We start from the raw sequence: 25,663 nt of genomic DNA on the forward strand, positions 1-25,663 counted from the left end.
GTAGTTAAAACCAGCTAACTGTATATAAAGCAGTTAAAACTAACTGTATATAAAGCAGTTAAAACTAACTGTATATAAAGTAGTTAAAACCAGCTAACTGTATATAAAGCAGTTAAACCAGCTAACTGTATATAAAGCAGTTAAACTAGCTAACTGTGTATAAACTAGTTAAAACTGTGTATAAACTAGTTAAAACTAACTGTATATAAACTAGTTAAAACTAACTGTATATAAAGTAGTTAAAACTATCTAACTGTATATAAAGTAGTTAAAACCAGCTAACTGTATATAAAGCAGTTAAACTAGCTAACTGTGTATAAACTAGTCAAAACTAACTGTGTATAAACTAGTTAAAACTAACTGTATATAAACTAGTTAAAACTAACTGTATATAAAGTAGTTAAAACTATCTAACTGTATATAAAGTAGTTAAAACCAGCTAACTGTATATAAAGCAGTTAAACTAGCTAACTGTGTATAAACTAGTCAAAACTAACTGTGTATAAACTAGTTAAAACTAACTGTATATAAACTAGTTAAAACTAACTGTATATAAAGTAGTTAAAACTATCTAACTGTATATAAAGCAGTTAAAACTAGCTAACTGTGTATAAAGTAGTTAAAACCAGCTAACTGTATATAAAGCAGTTAAACTAGCTAACTGTATATAAAGCAGTTAAACTAGATAACTGTGTATAAACTAGTTAAAACTGTGTATAAACTAGTTAAAACTAACTGTATATAAACTAGTTAAAACTAACTGTATATAAACTAGTTAAAACTAACTGTATATAAAGTAGTTAAAACTATCTAACTGTATATAAAGTAGTTAAAACCAGCTAACTGTATATAAAGCAGTTAAACTAGCTAACTGTGTTTTTAAACTAGTTAAAACTAACTGTGTATAAACTAGTTAAAACTAACTGTATATAAACTAGTTAAAACTAACTGTATATAAAGTAGTTAAAACTAGCTAACTGTATATAAACTAGTTAAAACTAACTGTATATAAAGTAGTTAAAACTAGCTAACTGTATATAAAGCAGTTAAAACTAGCTAACTGTATATAAACTAGTTAAAACTAACTGTATATAAAGCAGTTAAAACTAACTGTATATAAAGCAGTTAAACCAGCTAACTGTATATAAAGCAGTTAAAACTAACTGTATATAAAGCAGTTAAACTAGCTAACTGTATATAAACTAGTTAAAACTAACTGTATATAAACTAGTTAAAACTAACTGTATATAAAGTAGTTAAAACTATCTAACTGTGTATAAACTAGTTAAAACTAACTGTATATAAAGTAGTTAAAACCAGCTAACTGTATATAAAGCAGTTTATGTAGGTTTTCTGTGGGTTTTTGGGGGGTGACATTGCCCAAGATTATCCCACAGAGGACGGATTAGACGGATCACCAACTAATTAGCTAGTTTTAAATGCAGCTGTTGTGTAAGTAACACCTGTCTAAAACATGATTTCTATCTCACTTTTTAAACTGTAGAGGAAAAATGAATGACAATAAATAATAAAGGAGAAAATCTGCTGCCACAGTTTGAATTTGAACACATCTCTTTAATTTGTTAACACAATCTTTCAGACTTGAAACACCACAGGATGCAGCTCACACGGAGTTTGGGTAGAACAGGTCCTGTCATGTGACACAGTCAGATCAGCTGAACACTCACCTGGCTGCTGCTGAACAGGTGAGACTGCTGGCAGTGTTCCCGCATCACTGATTTGACATTAAAATAACCTTTCCTTCAGGCTCTGTTTCCTCGAAGCAGCATCACTGAATTACCTGGATCACACCTGATGTGCACTCACCTGGTCTGGGTTTCAGTGAAGCTGCGTGTTGGAACAAAGTCCAGAGAGGAACAACAGGAATGTGGTTCGACTCAGAGCAATACCTGTGTGGAAGTTCATTTATGACAAAACTAATCACTCAAATTATCTGAAAAGTAAAGAGCTGCTTTAACTTCCAAATACAGATCGCAGTATAGTAGCGAGTACTACTGCCAGGTCGGCTGATTTAGATCGGATATCAAGATACAGATCAGATGTTTATGGAAACGCCGAAAGTTGGACTTTTCATCTTATGCACAAAGGATAACTTGTGCACACGTTAGTATCTTGTGTGCAAAAGTTACTATATTGTTTGCACAAGTGTATATCACTTGTGTGCATGAGTTACTGTCATGCGTGCAGACAGTAGTATCTTGTTTGTGCAAGTTAGTATCTTGTGCAAACAGGAAAGAACAAGATCCATAACAAGTTATTATCTTGTTGCCACAAGTTATCTTGTAAGTAAACGTTAATATGTTGTTTGCACAAGTTAGTATTTTGTTTGCACAAGTTAGTATCTGGTTTGGACAAGTTAGTATCTGGTTTGGACAAGTTAGTATCTGGTTTGGACAAGTTAATGTCTTTTGCACACAAGTTGATATCTTGTGTGCAAGATTAAAGGAATATAACTTTCTGTACATGTTAGTACCAGGTGAGTCTCAGAGTGATTCCAGTGTGAATTAGTAGTTTTGTCATGAGTAAACATCCACAGTGCGACTGGTCATCTGCTGGATTCTCACTGAGGATCACAGATCTAGAAAACACAGAAACTCTGAAACTATAGAAAACATTTAAGGAAACATTCAGAAGTTTGTGAAACCTGCAGAGCAGCAGCTTGAATCCAGAGTTTGTTGTGAGAAGATGAACTTCTCTTTTCAATCACGACACCTGCAGGATTTAAATTCTTTTGTGTTTTGTGTGTGATCTGACGAGTATCAGACACACCTCGAGTCATTGAATTAGCACCAAGTGACCCTGTAGGTGTGGCCAAGTCCTACAGCTTGACTGATAGGTGCTAGGTCCAATCAGAAAGTCTCCAGCCGGTGAAGAGTTCTGCGGTTGGTTTCTGGTCCATGAAGGATGTGTTGGCACTGTTGCCGGGCAGATCTTTGAGTCTGTTCAGTAGAGCAATCACAGATAAAATATTTTATATATATTATGTTTTCTATTCAACATCATATCCACTTTCATTTATACACTGTTTACTGTAACCATCTTTATTTAGATTAAAAAATATCTTTTGGAAATCCAAAACAAAAAAACATGATGTTTCATATGATGTATTTTTTCTACTGTTTGGATGATGGTATTATGGCACTGTCACACATTAATCACTCTTTGCTCACTCTTAACTTGATGTGGAAACAACTCTTTACTTTTTAAAACTTTGTTTTTATCATCTTTTAGCAGCATGCTAATGAACATTAACTGGAACATCACGAGTAGCTAAAGCGCCAAACTGAGTCAAACATGCTGAAGAAGAGCCGAGAGTAGCGGCAAACAAACCCTCTCGTACCAGATTTTACGAGTGACCAACTTCTTCACACGTCACACTTCAACACTAAAGAGAAAACAGCCAACCAGCCGAGGGGGGAACCAGTCATTCAGCTGTACAAACAGCAAATGAAGATAAAGGCTGAATCAAAATGAGTTCCCCACACTTGAAGACTTATGGACTTAATGGTACGACTCCTGGGAAGTCCATGAGTGCCAAGGTTTGTCCAAATCTACAGTTCAATTCTGCAAGGGGCTTCAAGTGGACTTCTGTAGACTTCCAGAGAGTCCTTCTGGGGTGCAGACTTCACTCAGAAGAGTACTCATAGTTCCTAGCAAAATGGTCATGACATAAAAGAAAGGAATAGTACTGCTTCTACTACTACTAATAATAATCATTATCTTTATCATAATAATTTAATTAGTTTGTTATGATCTTCAGAATTAGACAGGTAAATGTTGGGTTTCATCAAATTTAAGAAACGGAAATTGAACCAGCTATCCATACCCCTATCCATCCTGCATAAAAAACTGATGTCAATACCGCTAAGAGCCATTCAGAAAAATACTGGGATTACAGGATAATTACAGGATGAGGAACTTGAATTATGTCTCTGAGTACATTTCATCCCCTTACAGCCTAGCCCCCTTGCAAACTTGATGAGATGATGGTGAACATGTCAACATACATAGAACCGAAGTTAGTGAAGGCTCAGTTCACAATTCTGAAGGGGGGACATTTGGATTCAGACAGAGATTATTACTAAAAAACCTGATTAGGACATTCCAGTATCTTCCTAACCTGGACTCCTTTCTTCATAGCAAATATTCAACTTTTTTTACCTTCACACGCTGAAGGAAAAAGAAAAAGGAGGCAAAGGATCTATTATTGAACTGTAGACGGACAAAGACAATTGAGTCCAGTCCAGATGTTCCAGAAGCCGAAAAATTGAGTCTGAGATGTCCTAAAAAGGCCACCGTATAGAGAATAAACCCTTTGATTTAGGTAACAACATGACCTTACCTCTTACGCCACCATCAGGACAAACCTAACAATTTTATCTCACTACTAATAAAGAATGGTAATGAACATAACAGCCTCGGACACGCTAATGAGGCAGCCACTGTTAATAGTTGTAATTTCTCATCTGCAACTCTGTGTTGTGGTGTGCCCCAAGGTTCTGTCCTGGGTCCTATTTTGTTTGCCTTGCTGCCTCTTAGGCAGATAAGAAATAGTTGAAGGGCATCTCCTACCGCAGCTACACTGATGACGTACAATTAGTGGTAAGAATCTGTTTTCTTGGGAGCAATGAACATTACAGCCTCCAGGGGGAGCTGATGTGTCTGCTTTTAGCTTTAGCTTTAGTTTCTGGTTGTGATGAATGACTGGCTTCCTATCTCTGCCCCTGTACAGAAACACTTTTTACCCATATAATAAACTCATCTATAGCGTTCTGCCCACAAATTGATGGATGCAACAAATCAGCGATGAAAAACTTTATATCAAAGTGATGCATTAGCGTCATTTTTTTTTCATTGCCACGATACATGAACACACGAGCGAGCAGCTACGCTAAGCAACGTCTCCACAGAGAAACAAGCGCCGGCTCAAAATCTACAGCGAGCTCAAACACAAGAGGAATATAACCATAGAACAGTAGTTTGGTCTTTTTTTGATCAAAATAAAGGATTTAAAGTATACTTTCATATATAAGCAATAAAAAATAAGTAACATCTCAATACTCCAATAATTACTCTTACATTGATATTGTGCTCATTGGTATTCTATCTCTTTACAGATATTTATATTCATTCTTATAGATATTTATATATACTTTTTTTCCTATTTTGCGTCCCCTTGCTGTAGGAACTGTACGCCACCTCCAGCTGTCGACAGTGCAAAGACCTCATTGATATGGTTTATGAACGGAGACCTAATCCCTGTGGCTGATGGGAGTGTGGAAGGCAATAAGTGGTCAATGAGGAGATGGTATGAGGCTGACGGTTAGCACCACAGAAGGTCCAGAGGGACAATCCACTTCAGAACTTCAGGAGGGACAATCGACTCCAGAATCTGCTCTAGAAGTTCAAGAGGAATACTCCAATCCAGAACTCCAGGAAGGATGATCCGTTCCAGGACTCTAGGAGAGCCGAAACCTCAGAGGATCAGAATCTTCTTGGACGATCTGCTCCAGAAGGTCAGGAAGGACCTTTCACTCCAGAACTCCAAGAAGGATCATCCACTCTGGAAGTTAAGGAGCGCTGATCCACTCCAGAAGTTCAGGAATAAATTGCCACTCCAGAAGGTCAGGGGGGATGATCCAGTCTAGAAGATCAGGAGGGACCATCAGCTCAAGAATGTCTGAAGGAACCATCCACTCCATACGGTCGGGAAGGACATTCCACTCTAGGCGATCAGGGGGGAGAATCCAATCCAGAATTTCAGGAATGAATTGTCGCTCCAGAAGTTCAGGAAGGAAGATGATGATCAACTGATCCACTTCAGGAAGCACTTCAATGGAAACATGAAGAGTCAAACTCCCATCCAATAAACACTGAGCTGATGGATGATGGACACACAGACGGGACCCTGTAAAGTACCGAAGGTCTTTAACACCACTGTCCTTTTTTTCCCCAGACATAGATCATGGTCCAGAGTTATTTTGGATTTAGCAGTGAGAGTGTAGATCAGTCAGTTTTATGGTTTCAATCCAGTCCTTACAGCCTCTGAGTGGTTTAAAACAATAACGGTTGAAACCAGTTGAGTCCTGATCCAAACAGGTCCAGACCAGTCTAAGGGTAGCTGGTTACTGCAACCTGTTTCTGGGCTAGACGTCGCAGCTCCTCTCTGATAGCCTTTATAAGGGAGGCGGAGGTGTGGGCAGAGGGTGAGGCATCCTCAGGCGGGTACTCTGGAGTCGGTGAGGTCAGGAGAAGAGGTGGAGCCGATGGGTCCCGCAACGAGGAGCTGGGCATCTGGAAAACAGAGGAAGAGGAGAACTCAGGAAACGACAGCACCTGTAGAGAGAAGGGAGAGAGGGTGAGGCCAAGACCAGAAAATAAATCCTGATAAAAGACATGAAAAGAAACTGCAAAGAAATTGTCAGTGGTTATTTGTTATTGTTTAAGAACTACCAGCCTTGGTGCACTCTTAACTTTTCCACTTTGATTCAGACTGAAGATAATGAACTGTCAATCTGATTTGCCTCCTGAGGGTCAGTAGGGTCTTGAGGCAAGACCTGGTCTTGACTTGTCTCGCCTATTCTAGACTGGACTGGTCTGGTCTGGTCAGGACTTATCTGAACTGGTCAGGCCTGATCTGGAGTGGTCTCAATGAGTCTGTCTGACTGTCAGTACTGGTCTGAACTGTCTGCTCAGCACTGGTGCAGATTTATCTGGACAGGTCAAGACTTGTCTGGACTGGTCTCGTCAGGACTGTTCTGAGCATTTTTGGTTAGCACTGGTCTAGTCAGGACAGATCTGGACAGGACACATCAGGACTGGACTGGTCTGGACTAGTCAAGACTGTTTTGAACTGTCCTACATGACCATGACCTCTCGTTACTACAGTAAAGAATGACGGAACCACTCAGTTCGACCCAGTTTGGTTTCATTTTGCTACTCCCCACAGTGAACTCACACTCTCTCTGCTGACTCCTGGTCTGGACAGGTCCTGGTCTGAGTGCTGCTGATTCCAGCTGGAGCCAGTGGGACCAGACATGCTGCGACCCACCCCAGGGTATGCACCAATCTGACTGGACAAACCCACCTGGGTCAAGTGGTGGAGCTGCGCACCTGGAGATCAACAAATTCAGTCAACAAATGTAACAGATACAACATATTTAAGCCCCCATCCAGAGGAAAGAGTTTCAGATGTGTGTAGGCGGCCGAGGCAGGCTGAGTAGGGGTGTTTCATTACTCTCTTTAATGACAGCAGTGTACCTGTAAACAATCACAACAAAACCTACTGATATACTAAAATGTCATGCATGTGGGATCATGTCTAAAACAGCAATGCATGTGATCAGTACATCCAGATGACTGTACCTGTGCTGCCTCCTACAGGTCGCGGTCTGGACGAGGAGGGGGGGTCCTCGTACTGCCCCCTGCTGGAGTAAACCGACTCCTGCAGCTGGTCTCCAGTAGAAACATACCCTCCTGAGCTGAGGCCCTGTCTGGATAAAACACACAAAAGAATCAGTACTGGTTCAGGTTCAGCTTGCAGACCTGGACCTGGTTTTAAGTGTACTGATACTGACCTCTGCAGCAGGCCCTGAACTGATGTGGGAGACATTCCCAGTTCTGCGTATCTCTGCAGAAACAGGGAGAGAAAAAAAAATGAAAACTGAACATTAAGTCATGACAGAAGGAAAATGGCCTCAGCTGCAGGACAACACACTCACTGCAGAAAAGGGGCTGTGAGAAGGGGCTGCTGGGTAAGAGCCCCACTGCCTGCCTGGGGGGCGGGCCTGGGGGGAGGGGCTGGGCAGAGCAGGGCTTACCCCGCTCACCCCGGCGCTGCCCTGCGAGGACGGCGACACCAGGGCGAAGGCATCATCCAGGAGGGAGTGCATCTGCTGCCGTGCCTCCTCAATGGAGGGCTGGGGGGGCATGTAGGGGGGTGGGGCCGGGGCCGGGTCAAACACCTCGTCGGTAGGAGACGGGCTGCCGTGGTCTGGGGGCAGGTCAGGATCCGACTATATGATAGAGGAAAGAGAGAATACAGAGTAGATGTTCAGTGGGGTCCAGATCACCAGTGTTTCACAAGGATCAATACTAGGTCAATAATGAAAATATTTATTTTCCAAGTCAGCACTATAATGTCCACTTTTATGCTGATGATAATCTCTTGTATCCATCAGTCACCTCAGACCAGTCCTTTACCTCAATACATGTGACCTCCAGACCACTTATATTAATTTAAACTTGTTCTATATTTCTATGAAAAAAGATGGATTGTTTATAAAAAGTTAATATTGGTCCAAGATGTCAGGGCTAGGTCAAATATTAAGGTTAGGCCTGCTTCGCTAACAGACTAAAACACTGCAGCCTCACTAGTGCCCCCCTGAGGCTGTGATGTTCATCAGAAAGCTAAACTGTTGGATAAAAATTGAGACAATGTTTCTATTTTTAGCTGTTTACCACTAGTGGAGTAAAAACTGTGAAGTTTGTCCTGAGGGTGGCGCCAGAGGAAAGGGTTATGTTGTTACCTAAATCAAAGGGTTTATCCTCTGTACAGTGGCCTTTCTAGGCATCTCAGACTCAGCTTGTCAGCCTCAGCTCTAAAATGTGTAGAGTGACACTGAACCAGAACTCTAGTAAGACCTTCGATTTATCTTAGAAATAACTTTTAAAGCAACTGACTCACCAGATAGATATTGGTTCAAATCACAACCCAAACATGTTACACAATTTTTACTATAAACTATAAACTCTGAAGTTTGTATGAGTTTCCTTTTAGATGTTAAACGTAGCTATAGCTTCCGTTTTTGTGGTAGAGGGAGAGCTTAAACTTTTGCCTTAATGAGATACTAATAAAGCACAATCACCTGCATATAAAAAAGGCAAAAGAACAGTCTGACTTTAAATCATTAATATACAATAAAAAGAAAAAAAGGAACCAAAAAGCTACCCTGAGGAGGTGATTTGATCTATAAGACTGAATCCAATATACAGCCGACCAATTCAATCCCAAAGCTTTGAGCTTTTATCGCAAAATCCTATGATCACAGTATCAAATGCTTCCTGTAGATCCTGAGTACCACCAGAAGGACAGAGCTATACTGCTAATTAGTTAAAGTTGGTGAGACAACTGAATAAACTGTTGTCTCACCATGTAGGCCACGTTGTTGAGTCCTGGGTATTTCCTGTAGGTGGCGCTCTGTTCGGTGAGTAGCCGGTCTCTGTCTGTATCAGGAAGACTTCCAGGTCCTGGCTGAGCCCGCCGACCCCGAGGAGAGCGCCTCCCTCTGGAAGGACAAACAGACAGACATACCCATATAGAAAATGTGTTTCACTGTGAATCTGGTCTTGCAGAGTCTCCTCAGATATTAATCATTAAATTAATTATTAAATTAGTTTTTCCTTTACAGTCCCAAGTTTATAAAATAATATAGTAAATAATAAAAGCAAACAATATGAGTTAAATTAACTCTACAGTTACATGAAGACCCTCAGATCAGCACAAGTTTGTCTCAAGTCTCAGGTGAAGTCTGACCTCCTCCTGGAGTCGGTGGGGGTGGGGGGTGAGTTGGCATCGGCCTGCAGGATGCAGTCCATGTGGTCATGAGCGGAGCTATAGAGACGCTGCGCCACGTCGCCCTGCACTGGTCCATCTCCGAATGCGTCCATGATGTCGTCCATGGATGGAAACTCACACTGACCACGCCTCTTAGCACGCTGCCGAAGTTTGTTCCTGTGATGCTCGATCTCTGACTTGTGTCTCAGCGCCACCTGCCGGAGCACAGGTGAACACAGGAGGGTCGATGATGTCAAGACAAGTTTAAAATCTCCTCAAGGCGAGCAGGGAGGGTGTGATCGCCTCACCTCTGTGTTGACCTTTTCGGTGAGGGTGGGGCTCGGTTGGGACTGGGCGTGTGGCGGGCTTGGTCGTGGCTGCATGGCGATCAGCTGCACCTTGTTGGCCTGGCGACGCATGCCATCAGACGAGCCGCGAGACAGACGGTCGACGTGGTCGAAGATGGAGGACGAGGAGAGAAGCTCGTCTGGACCGCTGCCTGATGGAGCGAATGGACGAAGAAAGGTCAGAGAAAAAGTTCATTGTACAAAAGACGAACAACTGTGTTAGTAAATATCTGGTTCTTTGTTAAAAAGTTTGTAACTTGATAAAACATTCACCTGTTTAAATCAGTTCACCTTCACACTGGATGAATTTGGGATAAATTCAGTAACCATGGCGATAGGTTTAAGGGATTCACATGTCTAAGCAACCCACCAAACTGACCATCCATTGTGGAGAGGAGGGCATGTGACTCAGGTCTGTTTGGCGACACCTGAAGTTGCTCGACATCCTCCTGGATCCATATTCTTCATTATGTTACAATCTATCTGAGTTCGTCATCCTGATTGTCCATACTGTATTTTACTACGTTGGTCTATTCTGTACACACAACATCATTTCCTGTCTGTCCATCCTGGGAGAGGGATCCCTCCTCTGTCTTTCTGAGCTTTCTTCCATGTTTTTCCCCATTAAAGGTTTTTTGGGGAGTTTTTCGAGGGTCTAAGGACAGAGGGTGTCTATATAAATAAAACTGACTTGACTTTCTTAGAAACAAAGGTGGAACTAGACCTTCAAGCATGTATACCAGGTTCGAAACACCCGTGATTGTATGCATAGAAAGAACGCTGAGAAGACTAGATGGCAGCATGAGACCATGGAAAGCCAAGTTATGTTACATATGAAAACTTTAAAAAGTGTAACATTGTTGAAGTTTTTCTCCAAATTTAATATTACACTACTGGAGCTCACACTGGGTCACCATCCACCAAACTGACATACAATCATGAACTAAATTGAAACTAGACTTGCAGGTAGGTATACAGGGGTCCAAAACTCGATGCAGCCTGGAACTGAAGGCGTACTGACCGGGGTTGATCAGGTATGACAAAACCTTAATAACACCTTAAACACTCCAATCGCGTAATGGATTCATCATTTGGACAAATTGAGGATTTCTGGCAAACAAACACCGTTATTTATTTAGATTAAGGTGTTTGCTGTGTTTTCAGGGGTAAATGAAGAATTAATTGAGGGTATTGTCAGGTAGTTTTAGCTCTTTAGTTGCCAGATGTTGCGCTTTCCTCACCAGCAAGTCTCTAACTGCAGAGCTGTGGGTTCACAACTACCAGAAGCATTTGATCCATTGTTGATATAAAAATATTGATTAGAGCAGCTTTAATGTGTAAGAGAGGAGAAGATATGAAGGTATAAATGTACCCATCTTGCTCCTCCCTTCAGTCCAGAAGCATTAAAAAGAAAAGACAGATGAAGTTTGTTAAAACAGAACAACAGCTTTGTTTCACTCACTCATCCCTCCATCTCTCCCCCCCCCCTCTCTTTTCTCTCTCAGGTATTTTTATCTTTAATCAGCTGTTTCCTGCTATAACTGTAAATCTAAATCTCCAGGGAACCTCACGCACACACACACACACACACACACACACACACACACACACACACACACACACACATGCAAATCAGACAGTTCAGGTGATGATGTCACAGTGTCTCTGACCATTTTTGGGCGTCTTCCTGTGCTGTTTCCCCTCACAGGGCGTGGCCACAGGTCGGGTGCTTTCTTCTGCTGATTCTCTGCCGCTCGATTGGTCGCTGCCTAACGAGTCGCCGTCTGACGGGCTGAGCCTGACAGACGAGAGAGAAGTTTCATTTTTGTTTATGCACTCAGTATTTTACTGTCCATCTGTATTCGGTCCTGTGATGCTGTAATATGTCATTTTTCTCCAAATAATGATTCAAGTTTTATCTTCTGTCTTTTATTTTGTGAGGAAATAGTTTTACACCGAGTGTAGCCAGTTTTTGTCAGTGTCCTTTCTTTTGCGTTTTAGAGCGTTTAGTTGATTTGATGTTTCGAGGTGTGTCAGTAAAGGTGTGAGTACAAGTGACAAGGTGACATCATATTTCAAACAAGCCAATTAAGTACATACCTGGATTATCTTAAATTAAATTACAAACATTTTTTGAAATGATATTTTTAAAGTCCAAACGTGTGTGTCCTACCTGCCCCTGCGGCGGCTGGACCGGGCTGCCTTGGTGGACGATCCTTTAGATTTGGGGGTGTTGAGGTCTCCCCCGTCGGACGGCGTGGCCTCTTTGATGGGGGCGGGCAGCGGACCAGGCTCCTGGATCACCATGATGTCGTCTTTACTGTGCTGACCGAGGTGGAGCTTCGCAAAGTCGAAGCCTTTCACACTGGGAGCCTGAAGCTGAGAGAGGGTCAGCTGTTAGTGTGACTGTTTACAACAGGAAAGAGTTAACGACTTCCTGTTGACCTCTGACCTTCTGCCTCTGCTGGATGGTGTTAATGGCGTCCGGCTGGAACTCGAGCTTCTCTGAGCCACAAAGCTTCCAGTAGAGGATGATGATGATGAAGACGGCCAGCAGGACAGGGACGACCACGCCGACGATCAGCCAGATACTGCTGCTCTGAGTCTCTGCTGGAGGGACGGACAGAGTCTCCACGGCTGAAGACAGGTGAGGGACGGGTGAGGGACGGGTGAGAAAAAATTATAATTTGGTGTCACAAAAGCTGTATGAAAATTATAGCCGCCATAGCTTCTGGTTGAAGTGAAATGCATGCTGGGATACTTGTCTACCTCAAGTTGACACGATTGATGTATTATAAGAACTAGACACCGACTCAAAGATGGCGTCCACTTGCCGAGCACATAAACCAAAAAGGTTTTGTGGCCTCCGGGTTCACTTCTGTACTTTTCATTGTGATGTCACTCAAATAAAATCTCTTTTGGACTCTAAGAAAGTTTTGCAAATACAAAATTCATATCACAAACAGTAATAACTGAGCTTGTTTGCAGCTGGAGGCGTCCTGTCAACAGTTTTACAGACGTCTCTTTTATAATGGAGGTCGATGGGGAACATTTCTTTTAGTTGCATTACTAATTATTAAGCATCCTGAGTAAAATGGGTGGAGCCAGGCCATTTAGAGCATTCTTGTGTAAATGTGGACTTTGAATTGGAACAGAACTCAAACCATAACTGATGATCATTTGCTTGGTTTGAACTACCAAGGACGCAAACGTAGTGTGTTCTGAATTGAGACCACCATGAAAAGTCCTGCTGTATTAGCTGCAGCAGATCCTGTTTGAACTTGGCGAACAATCTCTGGATTACTTTTGATTCTGAAGAAAATGTCTAAACACGATGCTTATTATGAGACAAAGATGATACACCATCCCTGGAAAGAGTAAGTTATGCAAAACTGATTGAGTTGTGACACAAATTATATCAATCTGGCTCAAAGAGTTCAGTAACAGTTTAAGATCTGTGTTCTGAGAGATTCAGGTCTTAACTCACGCTGGGCGAGCGGTCTCTGGACTCGGTGTCCGAGGACAATGGCGGCTCTCTGAAGGTCCAGACGGTTCAGGGTGGCCGCCGTCGCCTCGGCTGGTATCCGCTCACCACCCGGACCCTCCACGAAATAAAAGACCTCCAGGGGGCGCTCCGCCCCCGACAGCCTCGCCACCCGCACCACCTGAGACACAACAGGTTGCAGCTTTAGAATGACTTCAGTGAACCGAGCGAACAAAACAGACAGACATCATGAAAAACAGGGTCAGAACACTGACGTGACGCTCAGAAACACTCGCTTTATCGTTTTGTAAACACTGTACAGGTGAGTTGATACAGTTGTGCTGATGATGTGGACAGAAACACAGCAGGTCCAAACCACTTTCAGCAGGAAAAATGTGCTAAAAACACTTTTAGCGTGTATACCTGTATACCTGTATGATTTGTATGACGTGTGTGTATACACCTGTATAATGTGTCCATACCTGTATGTTGTGTAAACCTGTATGATGTCTGTATACTTGTTTGATGTGTGTATACCTGTATGGTGTGTGTGTATGACTGTTTGATGTGTGTATACCTGTATGGTGTGTGTGTATGACTGTATGATGTGTGTATACCTGTATGTTGTGTAAACCTGTATGATGTCTGTATACTTGTTTGATGTGTGTATACCTGTATGGTGTGTGTATACCTGCAGACTGTTGTTGCCCACAGCTGTAGCTCTCCTCCAGCGCCTCCTGCTGGATCCCTGCAGTCCCTCCTCCAGCAGCAGAGCCAGACGTCTCTCCAGACGAGCTTTAAAACTTCTCTCAGCCACCAGCTGCTCCTGAACTCCCAGCAGCACTGATACAACACAGACTCATACAGGTGAGTCTCGCAAAACTGTATTCAACAATATTCTCTCGTGAAATGTGTTTTCAAAATACTTTCGATATCTGTCGCAGGTTTCTGCATTCATCCAAATGGAGGTGAATTAAATAAAATAAAAATCAACAGGTTGTTCCATGATCCACAGCCTGCAACAGTTTGCACTGGGAACTATTTTCTACCAAAGTACACCACCCGTCTATCTCCACACAAACTTCTGTAGCAAGTCAGAGATGTGTTCTCACCTGTACGGACCCAGGTGGAGCGCAGGTGGTGAGACATGTTCAGCTCAGGGTAGTGGAAAGCTGTGAACACAAACACACATTTATTGCACATTTAACACTTTTAACACATGGTTAACATACATTTATACACATGTAACACACATTAACACATTAACACATGTTTAACACACACATTAACACAGTATTGTTAAATGCGGGTTAATGTTTGTTAAAAGTGTGTTAAATGTTATGTAATGCTGCATTAAATGTTAAATGCGTGAAACAAAGTGCACAAATGTGTTAAAAGTACGTTAACGTGTGTTAAAAATTTAACACACGTTTAGCATAACATTTAACATATGTCTACCACATATTTATATATTTCATATATTTATCAAATATGTTTAATGTACTTTTAACACACATTTATTGACAGTGACTTCAAAATGATGAGAGCATTTGTATTAACACATGTGGGTATAAACAAACTATCTGTGTGTGTGTGTGTGTGTGTGTGTGTGCGCGTCGTACGTTCTGCGATCTGCAGGGCAGGAAATCCGATGTAGAAGCTGAACTCGACCAGGCTGAGCTTCCTCAGGTGTTCGCTGACCTCTGACCCCGGCAGGTAGTCCCGTCCATCACGCACAGCAAAGGTGATGTCAACGGAAACCTTGTGCTCCGCCGCCTGCCGGGTCACGCCCATGGTGATGTTCAGCAGCTGGAGAAGACGCAGATATACAGCGGCTGAAACTCAACAGGTTTCTGAAGACTGATTCATTCATTTTGAAGCATAAAGTTTTCAGTGTTTCCCAAAAAACTAATTCTGTTAAGGACTGAAAGCCTCTAAATCTTGAGTTTGTAAAGCTCTAGCAACTTACTCATTGTTTTTGCTATATTATAGTCTAATTAGATAAAGAACAGATGATCATAGAGAAAATAATCATTAGTTGCAGATTTATTCCTGATCACATGAATGTGAAGATTAAAATGTATCACTGGAAAATCTCTTCCTGTAAAGAGCTTCACTTACACAACCTAAGTAGTTTTAAACAATTCTAAAATAAATATGTAAAAGAAACAACTGCAGATCAATGATATCTGAAATCAATGACGTGATGGTGGCTGGTTTTTACATAAAAGGTTTAAGCCTTAGGTACAGTAATGACCTAATTCTGTTCCCTGTTTGAATGGTTAAACCATCCACCAAAAGGTAACAGACTCACCTGTACAGTGATGTTTCCTGCCTCGTGTGATCGTCTCCGTGTCTCGGCGTACGCCATCATCAGCCCTTTCTCGACCCGTTCGCTGAAGTTACAGACCCTGACGTCGACGTGGGCGGGGACAAACTGCAGCACAGAGTGGACCTGGTACCTGAGGTCAGGTATGGTGTAGAGCGATGACACGGTGGGAACGGGGCCGGAGCTGCGTGGCGGTTGGCGGAGAGCGTTGATGACGGACATGGCGGTGAAGATCAACGGTCCTGACACAACACGGAAGGCAAAACTGGACGGAGTTCTCAGGAACTGATGAGGAAGCAGAGAGGTGACAGACAGCTATCAATCATCTGACATCATCAAGGTGAGTTCAAGGTGTGTTCACTCTGGAGCAGGTGCAGCTTGAATTAAGGCTCATTACGACAGGTGAGAACAATTAATCAATAATGAAACTCAACAATTTAAACGGCGTGACTTGATGTGATGTTACACAACGTTACGTGACATAAAGTAAAGTAAAACATTTTAAAACTAGAGTAAAGAAATGTAAAGTAATGTAAAGCAGAGTATCAGCATCAAAAAAACTTTACTGTCCGTCGCAAAGTGATGGAAATTTGTCTTTGACGTGACTCACACAGGTATGAAGGTCCTGTGTAATGAGGGTTACTTTACGCCTTACTGCCTGGGTGTAGAAATCTGATAGTGAGGACCGGGTGGTGCCTGTTATTTTACTTGCATGGTTGATGATTCAAGAGAGTTTTGATTTGTTTTTAACAGAAAGAAAGTTGAACCAAGAGGTGATGTGTAAAGTGAGGACTGACGCAATGAGTATAGTAAACTAAAGTAATTGTTATCATCTCATACTTGGCTGTAAAGAAAGTAAAGTAAATGTTATCTCATTGTTAGCTGTAAAGTGACATAACATAATATAACATAAAATAAAGTAAAATATAGCAAACTACAGTAAAGTTAAGTATTCTGAATTATGGCACAGTAAACAAGAGAAAAGTAAACTAGAGTGAAGTAAAGTTAACTAGATTAAGGTACAGTAAACTACAGTAGAGGTTACTAGAGTAAAGTCCAGTAAAGTAAGATAAAGTGAAGACAATGTTATGATCACATTTCTTTTTTAAATCAAAAGAGCCCTAATGTCTCTATGTACTCAGTATAACAGTCTGATCTAATGCTGTGGTGGTGTTTGTTGTGGATCACGTGGTGTTTGTACCTGGAGCTCCACTGAGCGGTTGAACTCTCTCTTCAGAAGGTCTCTGACCTGAGTGAAACCTGCCGACGAACCTTTCGAACTGACTGCAGGAGACAGAAAGACACAGATCTGGTAACTGAGCCTGTTATGGTGACACAGCAGTACCTGGTGTTCCTGTCACATGACATTTGGTGATCTTACCTACTCTGACCAGGTACATCTCCGGTTTGGTGACATTACACAGGTACTGTCTGGTGGGCGGGGTCTGGGCCACTCTGGGCGTAGTGACCGGGGGGGCTCTGGTCAGGCTGATGGCTGTGATCTGGGTGGTGGTGATGGCAGAGGTCGTAGTCGTCACCTTGGTTGTGGTGGTGGTCCTGGTGGGTGGAGCCTTCGCTGGCTTCTCTATGATCACTGGAGGTCTCTCCGGTCTGTCGGGGCGAGTGGGCGGTCCCAGCGGGGGAGGGGGAGGCACCCGGCCAGTGGTGTTGGAAGGGGGACGAGGAGGGTGTCTGTCTGGGGCTGGGGCATGGTCTTTGGGTTTTGGAGCAAAAGAAGGGGTGGAAGGAGTTTTGATGGTGGTTAACTTATCTTCACCTGTGACAGTAGGTGAGAGGGTGAGAGGAGGGGTGGGCCCCGCCAGGGGATGTTTTGGCTCCCCTCCTGGAGGAGGGGGACCGGAGCTCGGGGACGGAGATGGAGGGGAACGGTGGGTTTGGGTTGTTGTGGGAGTGATGGGGGGTTTTGAGTCAGACAGGTTGACCCGGTCCTGGTCTCTCTCCCTGTCTCTCTCCCTGTCTCTCTCCCTCTCTCTCTCCCTCTCTCTCTCCCTCTCCCTCTCTCTCTCCCTCTCTCTCTCTCTCTCCCTCTCTCTCTCCCTCTCCCGGGCCAGTAGGTTGGTGTAGTACTCGAGACTGTTCATGTCCGGCAGCAGCAGCTCCGTCGGCTCCAGAGGCATCATGTCCTCCAGGTCATAGTCCTCGTCCCAGGCGGGGAAGACATCCGGATGGGTGGGTCGAGTGTGCAGGGGGATGCTGGGGGTGGAGGAGGAGGGTGAGAGGGGTAGGTGGGAGGAGAGGGGTAGGTGGGAGGAGAGGGGAAGGGTGGGACGGGCAAGGAAGGCAGTGTCATAGGAGACCCAGTCCCCCCCGGCGTCCTCGTCGTAGGGATGGTTGAGCAGCGGTGTGGCCAGGGCCAGCTCCTCGCCTTCGGGCACCATGAAGGACAGAGTCTCCAGGTAGTCTCCGGAGCCCCAGGCCTCCTCCAAGGAGGGGCCCTGCTCCCAGGGGGGGGGAGGGGTGAGGGTGGGCTGGGTGTGTGGGGAGGGGCGGTGGGAGGCTAGGGGACAAGAGGTCTGGAGGTCTCAGCAAGAGGTGGATCCCCTGAGCACCAGAGTCTGAGTCCTCCGCTGAGCCTGCGCCACCACTGTTACCGTGGTAACCAGAGTCTGAGGGCGGGCTGGGGGCTGGGGGTCTGGGAGGAGAGAAGGAGGGTGATGATGGTGATGAAGGACGTGACGGAGACTCTGCCGTCCTGTTGAAGTCCAGCACACCTATGAGACAAAGAGAGAGATTAAATATCTCAACTTTATTGCCCCTGACCAAAGCTGAAGGGTCCTGACCAAAGCTGAGGAAACTGACCAAAGCTGAGGACCCTGACCAAAGCTGAGGGTCCTGACCAAAGCTGAGGAACCTGACCAAAGCTGAGGACCCTGACCAAAGCTGAGGACCTGACCAAAGCTGAAGGGTCCTGACCAAAGCTGAGGAAACTGACCAAAGCTGAGGACCCTGACCAAAGCTGAGGACCCTGACCAAAGCTGAGGGTCCTGAACAAACCTGAGGGCCCTGACCAAAGCTGAGGGTCCTGACCAAACCTGAGGGCCCTGACCAAAGCTGAAGGACCTGACCAAAGCTGAGGAAACTGACCAAAGCTGAGGAAACTGACCAAAGCTGAGGACCTGACCAAAGCTGAGGAAACTGACCAAAGCTGAGGAAACTGACCAAAGCTGAGGACCCTGACCAAAGCTCAGGACCCTGACCAAAGCTCAGGACCCTGACCAAAGCTTAAGGGCCTGAAAATCTTTAACTAAATGTTGTCTTTATGAATTTATTTAATGTTCTTACAGGAACAAGTGGGTTGAGTTTGTGGTGCTGCTACAAAGAAACCCTTAGACCACAAACTGTGATTTTACACTTCAGTTTATCTTCAAATGAAACAAACCAGATATAACATGTTAATCAGTTAGAGGTGCTGGTAGGTGGATTTTGTTACCTTTGGACAGAGCCAGGCTAGCTGTTTCCCCCTGTTACCAGTCTGTATGCTAAGCTAACTGGCTGTAGCTTTATATTTAGCATACAGACATGAGAGTGGTATCGGTCTGAACATCTGCCTCTCAGAGAGGAAGAGAGGAAGATGAGTTCACTACATGTTGACGTGTTGCTTTCAGTTCTGGTGTTTAATCTTTTGATGATGAAGCCATGCCTCTTCATCACTTCCAACTCTACTACAATGAAGCCAATTGGATCCCCAACATTCACATAAAGCTGCTAACAGGCAAAATTACTTTCTTTAATTAGCTTGAATTATTTCCTTATGAATATTATGATTTTATTAAAATTACTATTTTGGATGCACATTAGTTTAAACACAGAAGCCTCTTTCTGTTTTTAACTCTGAATTTTCTCCTTCCTGCCTCCTCGTTTTTCTTTGTGCTCTGCAGTCTTTTTAAACCTATTTGTCTTTGTGTCATCTCACACACACATGCACACATCCACGCACGCACACACTCGCAGCCTTGACTGAGTCTCATCTGGTGCCGGCCTCGTTGCCGTGGTGACACTGTGCTTTGCGGCAGCATCACGTGCTGAGCGGAGACGAGTCATTGGTATTCAGGAGACGACGCCCTCAAATACACAGACAGACAGACAGAACAGTGAATAAATAGACTATAAATATTAGATAAAATCTTGATTAATTGATTAATCATTTAGTCTAAAAGTAATGCCAGATAAAATCAAAATAGTGAAAATGCCTGTTATCATTTCCTAAAGTCAAAAAGTCAAATGCCTCGTTTTGTCCGACCAACAGAAATTCAGTTTACTGAGATATAAAACAGATTAACCAATCAGTTAACTAATGACTCAACTGATGGTTTCAGCTCTATGGTCCCAGTCCATATTCAGTCTGGAGACTCATGTTGAAGCTTAGTTCAGCATATAGAGAAGCTCCACAGTGAGTCAGTGTGTGATCTGAGTTTAAACTGGGAAATCACATTAAAACTGAGACGTAAACTTCAGGCTACAATCAGCAGAATAACTAGAAGAAATACTGTAAGGTTTGGACAGGAATCAGTGTTACTAACTAATACGTTCATCACTTTGAACCTCCTCAGTCTGACATCAGCAGGTCATGTGACTCATTCAGTGTGAGATCTAAAGGTGTGTGTGTGTGTGTGTCGACAGACTCAGTGGGAGGACGACAACATTAAGGTGGATAAAGATTTCCTCCTGTTTCAGTGACACAGCAGCCAATAATACTACAGACACACTTCACATCTCCTTATAAGGAAGTTCCTGTTTTCTACAGGTGGGTCAGAGGTCAGAGGTCAGAGGTCAGAGTTTCCAGGTCAGCGGTCAGCTACACAACAGCAACAATCCTGAAGACTTATAAAAACACAACTGCCCTACAGACTGTGTCCTCCTCACGTTCATAGTTTCAGGTTGATTTTCTGACTAAAGTCTCTCTCAAAGCAACAAGCTTAATGAGCAGCAGCATGTAGACTCTTTTTGCCCTGGGTTTCGCCTCCAGGCTACATACAGGCTACACTATCTTAATGATAAAAGTTGTTGTATGTAGCCTGAAAGCAAGACCTGCAGACACAACTCAGGACTGAAAACCGGTTACGCCCACTGCTTTTTACAGGTTAGAAAATCATTTAATCTGTATTTTTATTCAAAGTTAATATTCTCTTAAAAAGACACTGGAATTAATCATCAGTGAAAAATAAGACAGTGAAGCTCAGAGCTGTTTGTAGTAAAGATGCAAAAACGAAATGTGTCAGAAACTGAAAGGAAAATGATTTTACGTAAGTTTACAACAGAGGTTTCATAGTATTTCTGTTCTGTACTTCACAATATTTTGTCCACGTTAACAATAAATCACAACAGTTACAGCTCGAGACCTTCAAATGTCCAGTTCAGAGTTTCTTACAGAGCTCCTAAATTATAGAATTCAATTTCCACTTATTCTGTAAACCTTTCCAAGATCTTTAAAAACTGTGAGAAGACGTTTCTCACTCAAACTGAGAAAACATCTGGTGAATCAAGTGAACCGGAGTTTGACGTGTTGTGAACTTTCTTGAAGAAATTCCTCTTTACTAAAACAGCAGTGAAGTGAAGTGCGATGTTCACTCCTCTCGGCTGTTTGCTTCCAAATTCTTTCTCTGAGTTTTAAACGTTAAATAAACAACCAAACACGTTGATCCTCTGAGCTCCACGAATGTTGGTGAAACACAGAACAGAGTTGAGTCGTCTGCATAAAGAAATACATCACCAGTTTTAACAAAACAGGAACCGAGCGACTTTAATCATCTTTCAGTTAATTCAGTGAAATCGTTCCTGTGTTTCAGGGAGTCTCTTCATACAGTTGTCTCACAAACTCCACAGAGGCTGATGAGGACTAACCAGGACCAGCACCTCTGACGAGTAAATTCAGTGGAATATCCCTTTAAAAAATCACAAATGCAACTTACCTGCAGCAGGTGAGCTTGATGTCACCATGGAAACCAGTGTGCCGGCCACCAGCAGGATCACACCGAGTGTACGTCTGCACTCTGAGGTTCTGGGGTCCATCCTGGTCCTGGTCCTGAAGCCGGAGCCCGGCGGGATCACAGGGTCCATCGTCCTCAAAGGGCCGCCAGTCTGATCCCGATACAGAGAGCCGAGGGCCCGTCAGGAGGACCTGAACAACATGAAAAGATTTTAAAGAGACAGATTATTAAATATCAGAGGTTTAATTTCATTCCAACTACAAACTCATATTTCCTATGATTTAATCCACAGACACGAGAGGGACCAGTGAGACCAGGACCAGGACCGCTGAGGTCAAGTTCTTGGTTTTAATAACGTGGGGATAAAATTTACTAATAAAAACTTTCAGATAATTTGGATGATGCCTTCAGGTTCAAGGTTCAAGCAGCGGTGGAAGAAGTACTCAGCACTTCAGTAACAGCAGTAACACCACAGTGTAGAAATACTCTGTTACAAGTAAAAGTCCTGCACGCAAAATGTTACTTAAGTAAAAGTGGAAAAGTATTACAGTAAATTGCAGAATGAGCCATTTCAGAATAATATATAATGGATTATGGGATTATAGTTAATTAATGTGTTCATCACTTTAGTGTTGCAGCAGGTAAAGGTGGAGCTCATTTGAATGACTTTATATTATTATTATTCCTTTATATTCTGCTGGGTAGCTTAATCTATAATAATATATCAGCATTTATTTGCTGATTATATTTTGTATTGATAATCTGAATCTGCAAAGAAACTAAAGTTATTAAATAAATGTAGTGAAGTAGAAGTAGAAAGTAACAGAAAATGGAAATACTCAAGTAAAGTACAAGTACCTCAGATTTGTACTGAAGTACAGGACTTAGTGATCAACTAAAGCTGATCATAAACATCATAAATACTCATCAAAACAACATAAAACTACATTCCATCATGAAAGTGTTAAAAGTCCTGAAAGATATTTTTTATCTTAACACACAAAAAAAAAAACAATAAAAAATATATTTTCCAAAGATTCAGTGTTTTTATAAACGGAAACAATTTAATGATTGATCAAAGAGTCGACTGACGTGACGTCACATGTGACTAAACGGCTTATCTGAATACATGTTCCTGGGTTCTGGATAATCATAACAGCAGGCTTCGCTATTTTCTGACATCTTAAAGAATAAATGATCGATGGATTAATCGACAGGGAAACTATTCGAATGGACTCTTTATTTGAGATCATTTACTGATTTAATTATTCATACATTTCTCCTCTTTTTCACAAGAACAACGTCTGTCTCCTGCAGAAACTGAAACCATCAAAGACTTTAAGCCGGTCCTGAACAAACCTCAGACCTGCATCACAACAGACGTCAGATCACAAAACATCTGCAGACAACAACTCCAAAATATAAACTCTGCATTCCTCTGCGAAGTGTTTGTAATCATTTGAACGAATAAGTGTTTGTTTGTCGATATAAACTGTTCAGTTGTATTTTTATTTTATACTGTGATGAAGTTTGTTATTTCATTTGCTGATTTCTCCAAAAACAAACGTTCGTGTCTGTTTATTAATCAATGATCTGACAAAAACAAGGGCCACGCTCTCAACCACACGTCATGGTCCTCATCAGTGCATGGAGTTTGCTCCGTTGTCATGGAGATAAAAACGTGTAAGTGGACCTTGAGTCAACACATTTTTGTCAGACAGAAAAGCGCAATAAATATCAAATACATAATATTGGTATTTTAAAGAATCGGGGAGACTTTAGTGCAGATGTTAATCTATGTAAGTTTCTACCTCTTACCCCTGGACCCCCAAACAACCGGACCCGAACCAGAGGCCCCTGACAGCTTAGAGCTGGAACAATTAATCAATCACCAAAAACATGATGTAAATCTCAGCAAACTGAATCTGTTGGTCGAACAAAGCAAGACAAGCCGATCAAACAGTTCTTGGAGTCACGGAGAAATGGATCCGATGAATCGATAATGAAAAGAATAATTCGTTGCCCCGGTGTGTGTGTCTGTTTTTGGCTGCAGCTGCAGGTTTTCTGCTTCTGGACTGAATTCATTTCATTGTTCTTCAGGTTTTCATCAACAATCAATATTTGACATTTTCTGGCCTCCTTTAGTATTTCCTCCGGACTCGTTATTAATAGTTAATGTGCTGACGGTCTGCTCGGGCCCTGTTCAGGGTGGCTCCGGCCCTGCTCAGCTAACAGCGGTGTTTCCAGGCCGCTCACACCTCTGCTGGCCTGGCTCGGCTCCGCACGGCTCGGTCTCCTCTCACACTGACCCCATTACCGGACAGATACCCGCCAACATCCCCGGCCTGTCTCGCGTCTCTCCTCCGAAGACACACCGGGCAGGACGGCTGCTTGAATCCCGCTCCACAGTCACCGTCCCGGGTCGGAGCTGCAGAGCATCCGTGCCCTAATTACCGGCTCCGGCGCTAACGACCAGGATTCTGATCCTTAAAATAAACCGAGTCTGGTTCTGATGAGCAGAGCCGCCTCCCCCCTTTATGTGAGGCGGCTGTGAGCGCGTTGAGAGCCGCAGCTGGAGCCTCCATGCCGCTAAAACCGACACCGAGCACCGGCGATGTGGATCAGACCTGCAGCGGCCCCCCACCGCCTCACCAACACCGATCACTAAAACACAAGCTTTTCATTGAGAGGAAGCCGTGCCGTGCCGTGCTATCGTTACAGGACGCGTGTTATCCTCAGTGAGAGAGGAGACCTACCTGCCATCCTGGAGATGCGGTTCGGGCGCGTCACGCGTCTCCCGCAACCGCGGCGCGCTCCCTGCGCGGGGAAGGAGGAGGCGGAGAGTCCCTGCAGAATCAGACCTTCCTCCTCTCTGTCCGCAGTCTTCACCTCCACATGTCTTCACGGAAATAAAAGAACTGGTCCCGTCCGCGCTGGTGCCTGATCTGTCAGATTCAGGGCACGTCCGGTCTCGGTACCAGTCCAACCCGGCTCCGCCTGCGGCCGCCGAGCGTCAGTTGGTCCAAATCTACAATTCAAACGACATCTTGTTTTCTTTCTCCTCACACACAGAGACGTTTCATCAGAGCTGGACTGGGATCAGCTCCGCAGAATCACGACTGACCCTGACAGAACCTGGACTCAGCTGGAGGATCCGGGTCGGACTGAGAGTCCAGCTGTTAGTCTGCAGAGGTTCAAGTGAAACATGAAAAACACAAAAGCAGTCAGTTTGTGTAGAAATCAGCTCTTTATCTTCTTCAGCTGCCTGAAATCTGAATATTTATACATGAACTGAAACACAAACTGTGACACACTTTCATTTAGTAAGACCTACTAACCACCATTAATAACCAATCATTAATAACTAATCATTAATAACCAATCATTAATAACTAATCATTAAAGACTAATCATTAATAACTAATCATTAAAGACTAATCATTAATAACTCATTAAAGACTAATCATTAAAGACTAGTCATTAATAACCAATCATTAATAACTAATCATTAAAGACTAATCATTAATAACTAACCATTAATAACCAATCATTAATAACTAATCATTAATAACCAATCATTAATAACTAATCATTAAAGACTAATCATTAATAATTAATCATTAATAACTAATCATTAAAGACTAATCAGACTAAAAAGACTAATCTCGCCAGTAAAATGTAGTTCAGCAGATGAAACTGAATCCCAGCAGACTCGCAGCCTTCACTCATATTTAAAGTGTCCACATTAGTTGCATTAGGGATGAAAGAAGCCCGGTGGCTCCTGTTAGCCAGAGGCGCAGGAATGGTGGCTCTGGGCGGAGCAGCCGGGCCTCAGGGCGCAGGACTGGTGGCCCTGAGCGGAGCAGCCGGGCCTCAGGGCGCAGGACTGGTGGCCCTGGGCGGAGCAGCCGGGCCTCAGGGCGCAGGACTGGTGGCCCTGGGCGGAGCAGCCGGGCCTCAGGGCGCAGGACTGGTGGC

The 25,663-nt window shown here is 43.3% G+C and overlaps 1 protein-coding gene across 1 annotated transcript; it reads right to left on the minus strand.

Annotated features, from left to right (window-relative positions):
- Positions 1-1,554: 1,554 nt before the first annotated feature.
- si:dkeyp-27e10.3 (UPF0606 protein KIAA1549) lies at positions 1,555-25,091 on the minus strand. Its single transcript, XM_044186192.1, is given in 22 exon segments — positions 1,555-6,357; positions 6,980-7,134; positions 7,387-7,514; positions 7,599-7,651; positions 7,743-8,036; positions 9,173-9,308; positions 9,557-9,792; positions 9,886-10,076; positions 11,297-11,311; positions 11,595-11,722; positions 12,098-12,303; positions 12,377-12,561; positions 13,412-13,589; positions 14,100-14,251; positions 14,521-14,580; positions 15,031-15,217; positions 15,723-16,022; positions 16,939-17,021; positions 17,119-18,239; positions 18,241-18,469; positions 21,668-21,876; positions 24,442-25,091. Coding segments are annotated over 21 exon segments (4,410 nt in total). The 5' UTR covers positions 21,816-21,876; positions 24,442-25,091; the 3' UTR covers positions 1,555-6,132.
- Positions 25,092-25,663: the final 572 nt, after the last annotated feature.

This window comes from Siniperca chuatsi, linkage group LG23, assembly GCF_020085105.1.
Source record: "Siniperca chuatsi isolate FFG_IHB_CAS linkage group LG23, ASM2008510v1, whole genome shotgun sequence".
NCBI lineage: Eukaryota > Metazoa > Chordata > Actinopteri > Centrarchiformes > Sinipercidae > Siniperca > Siniperca chuatsi.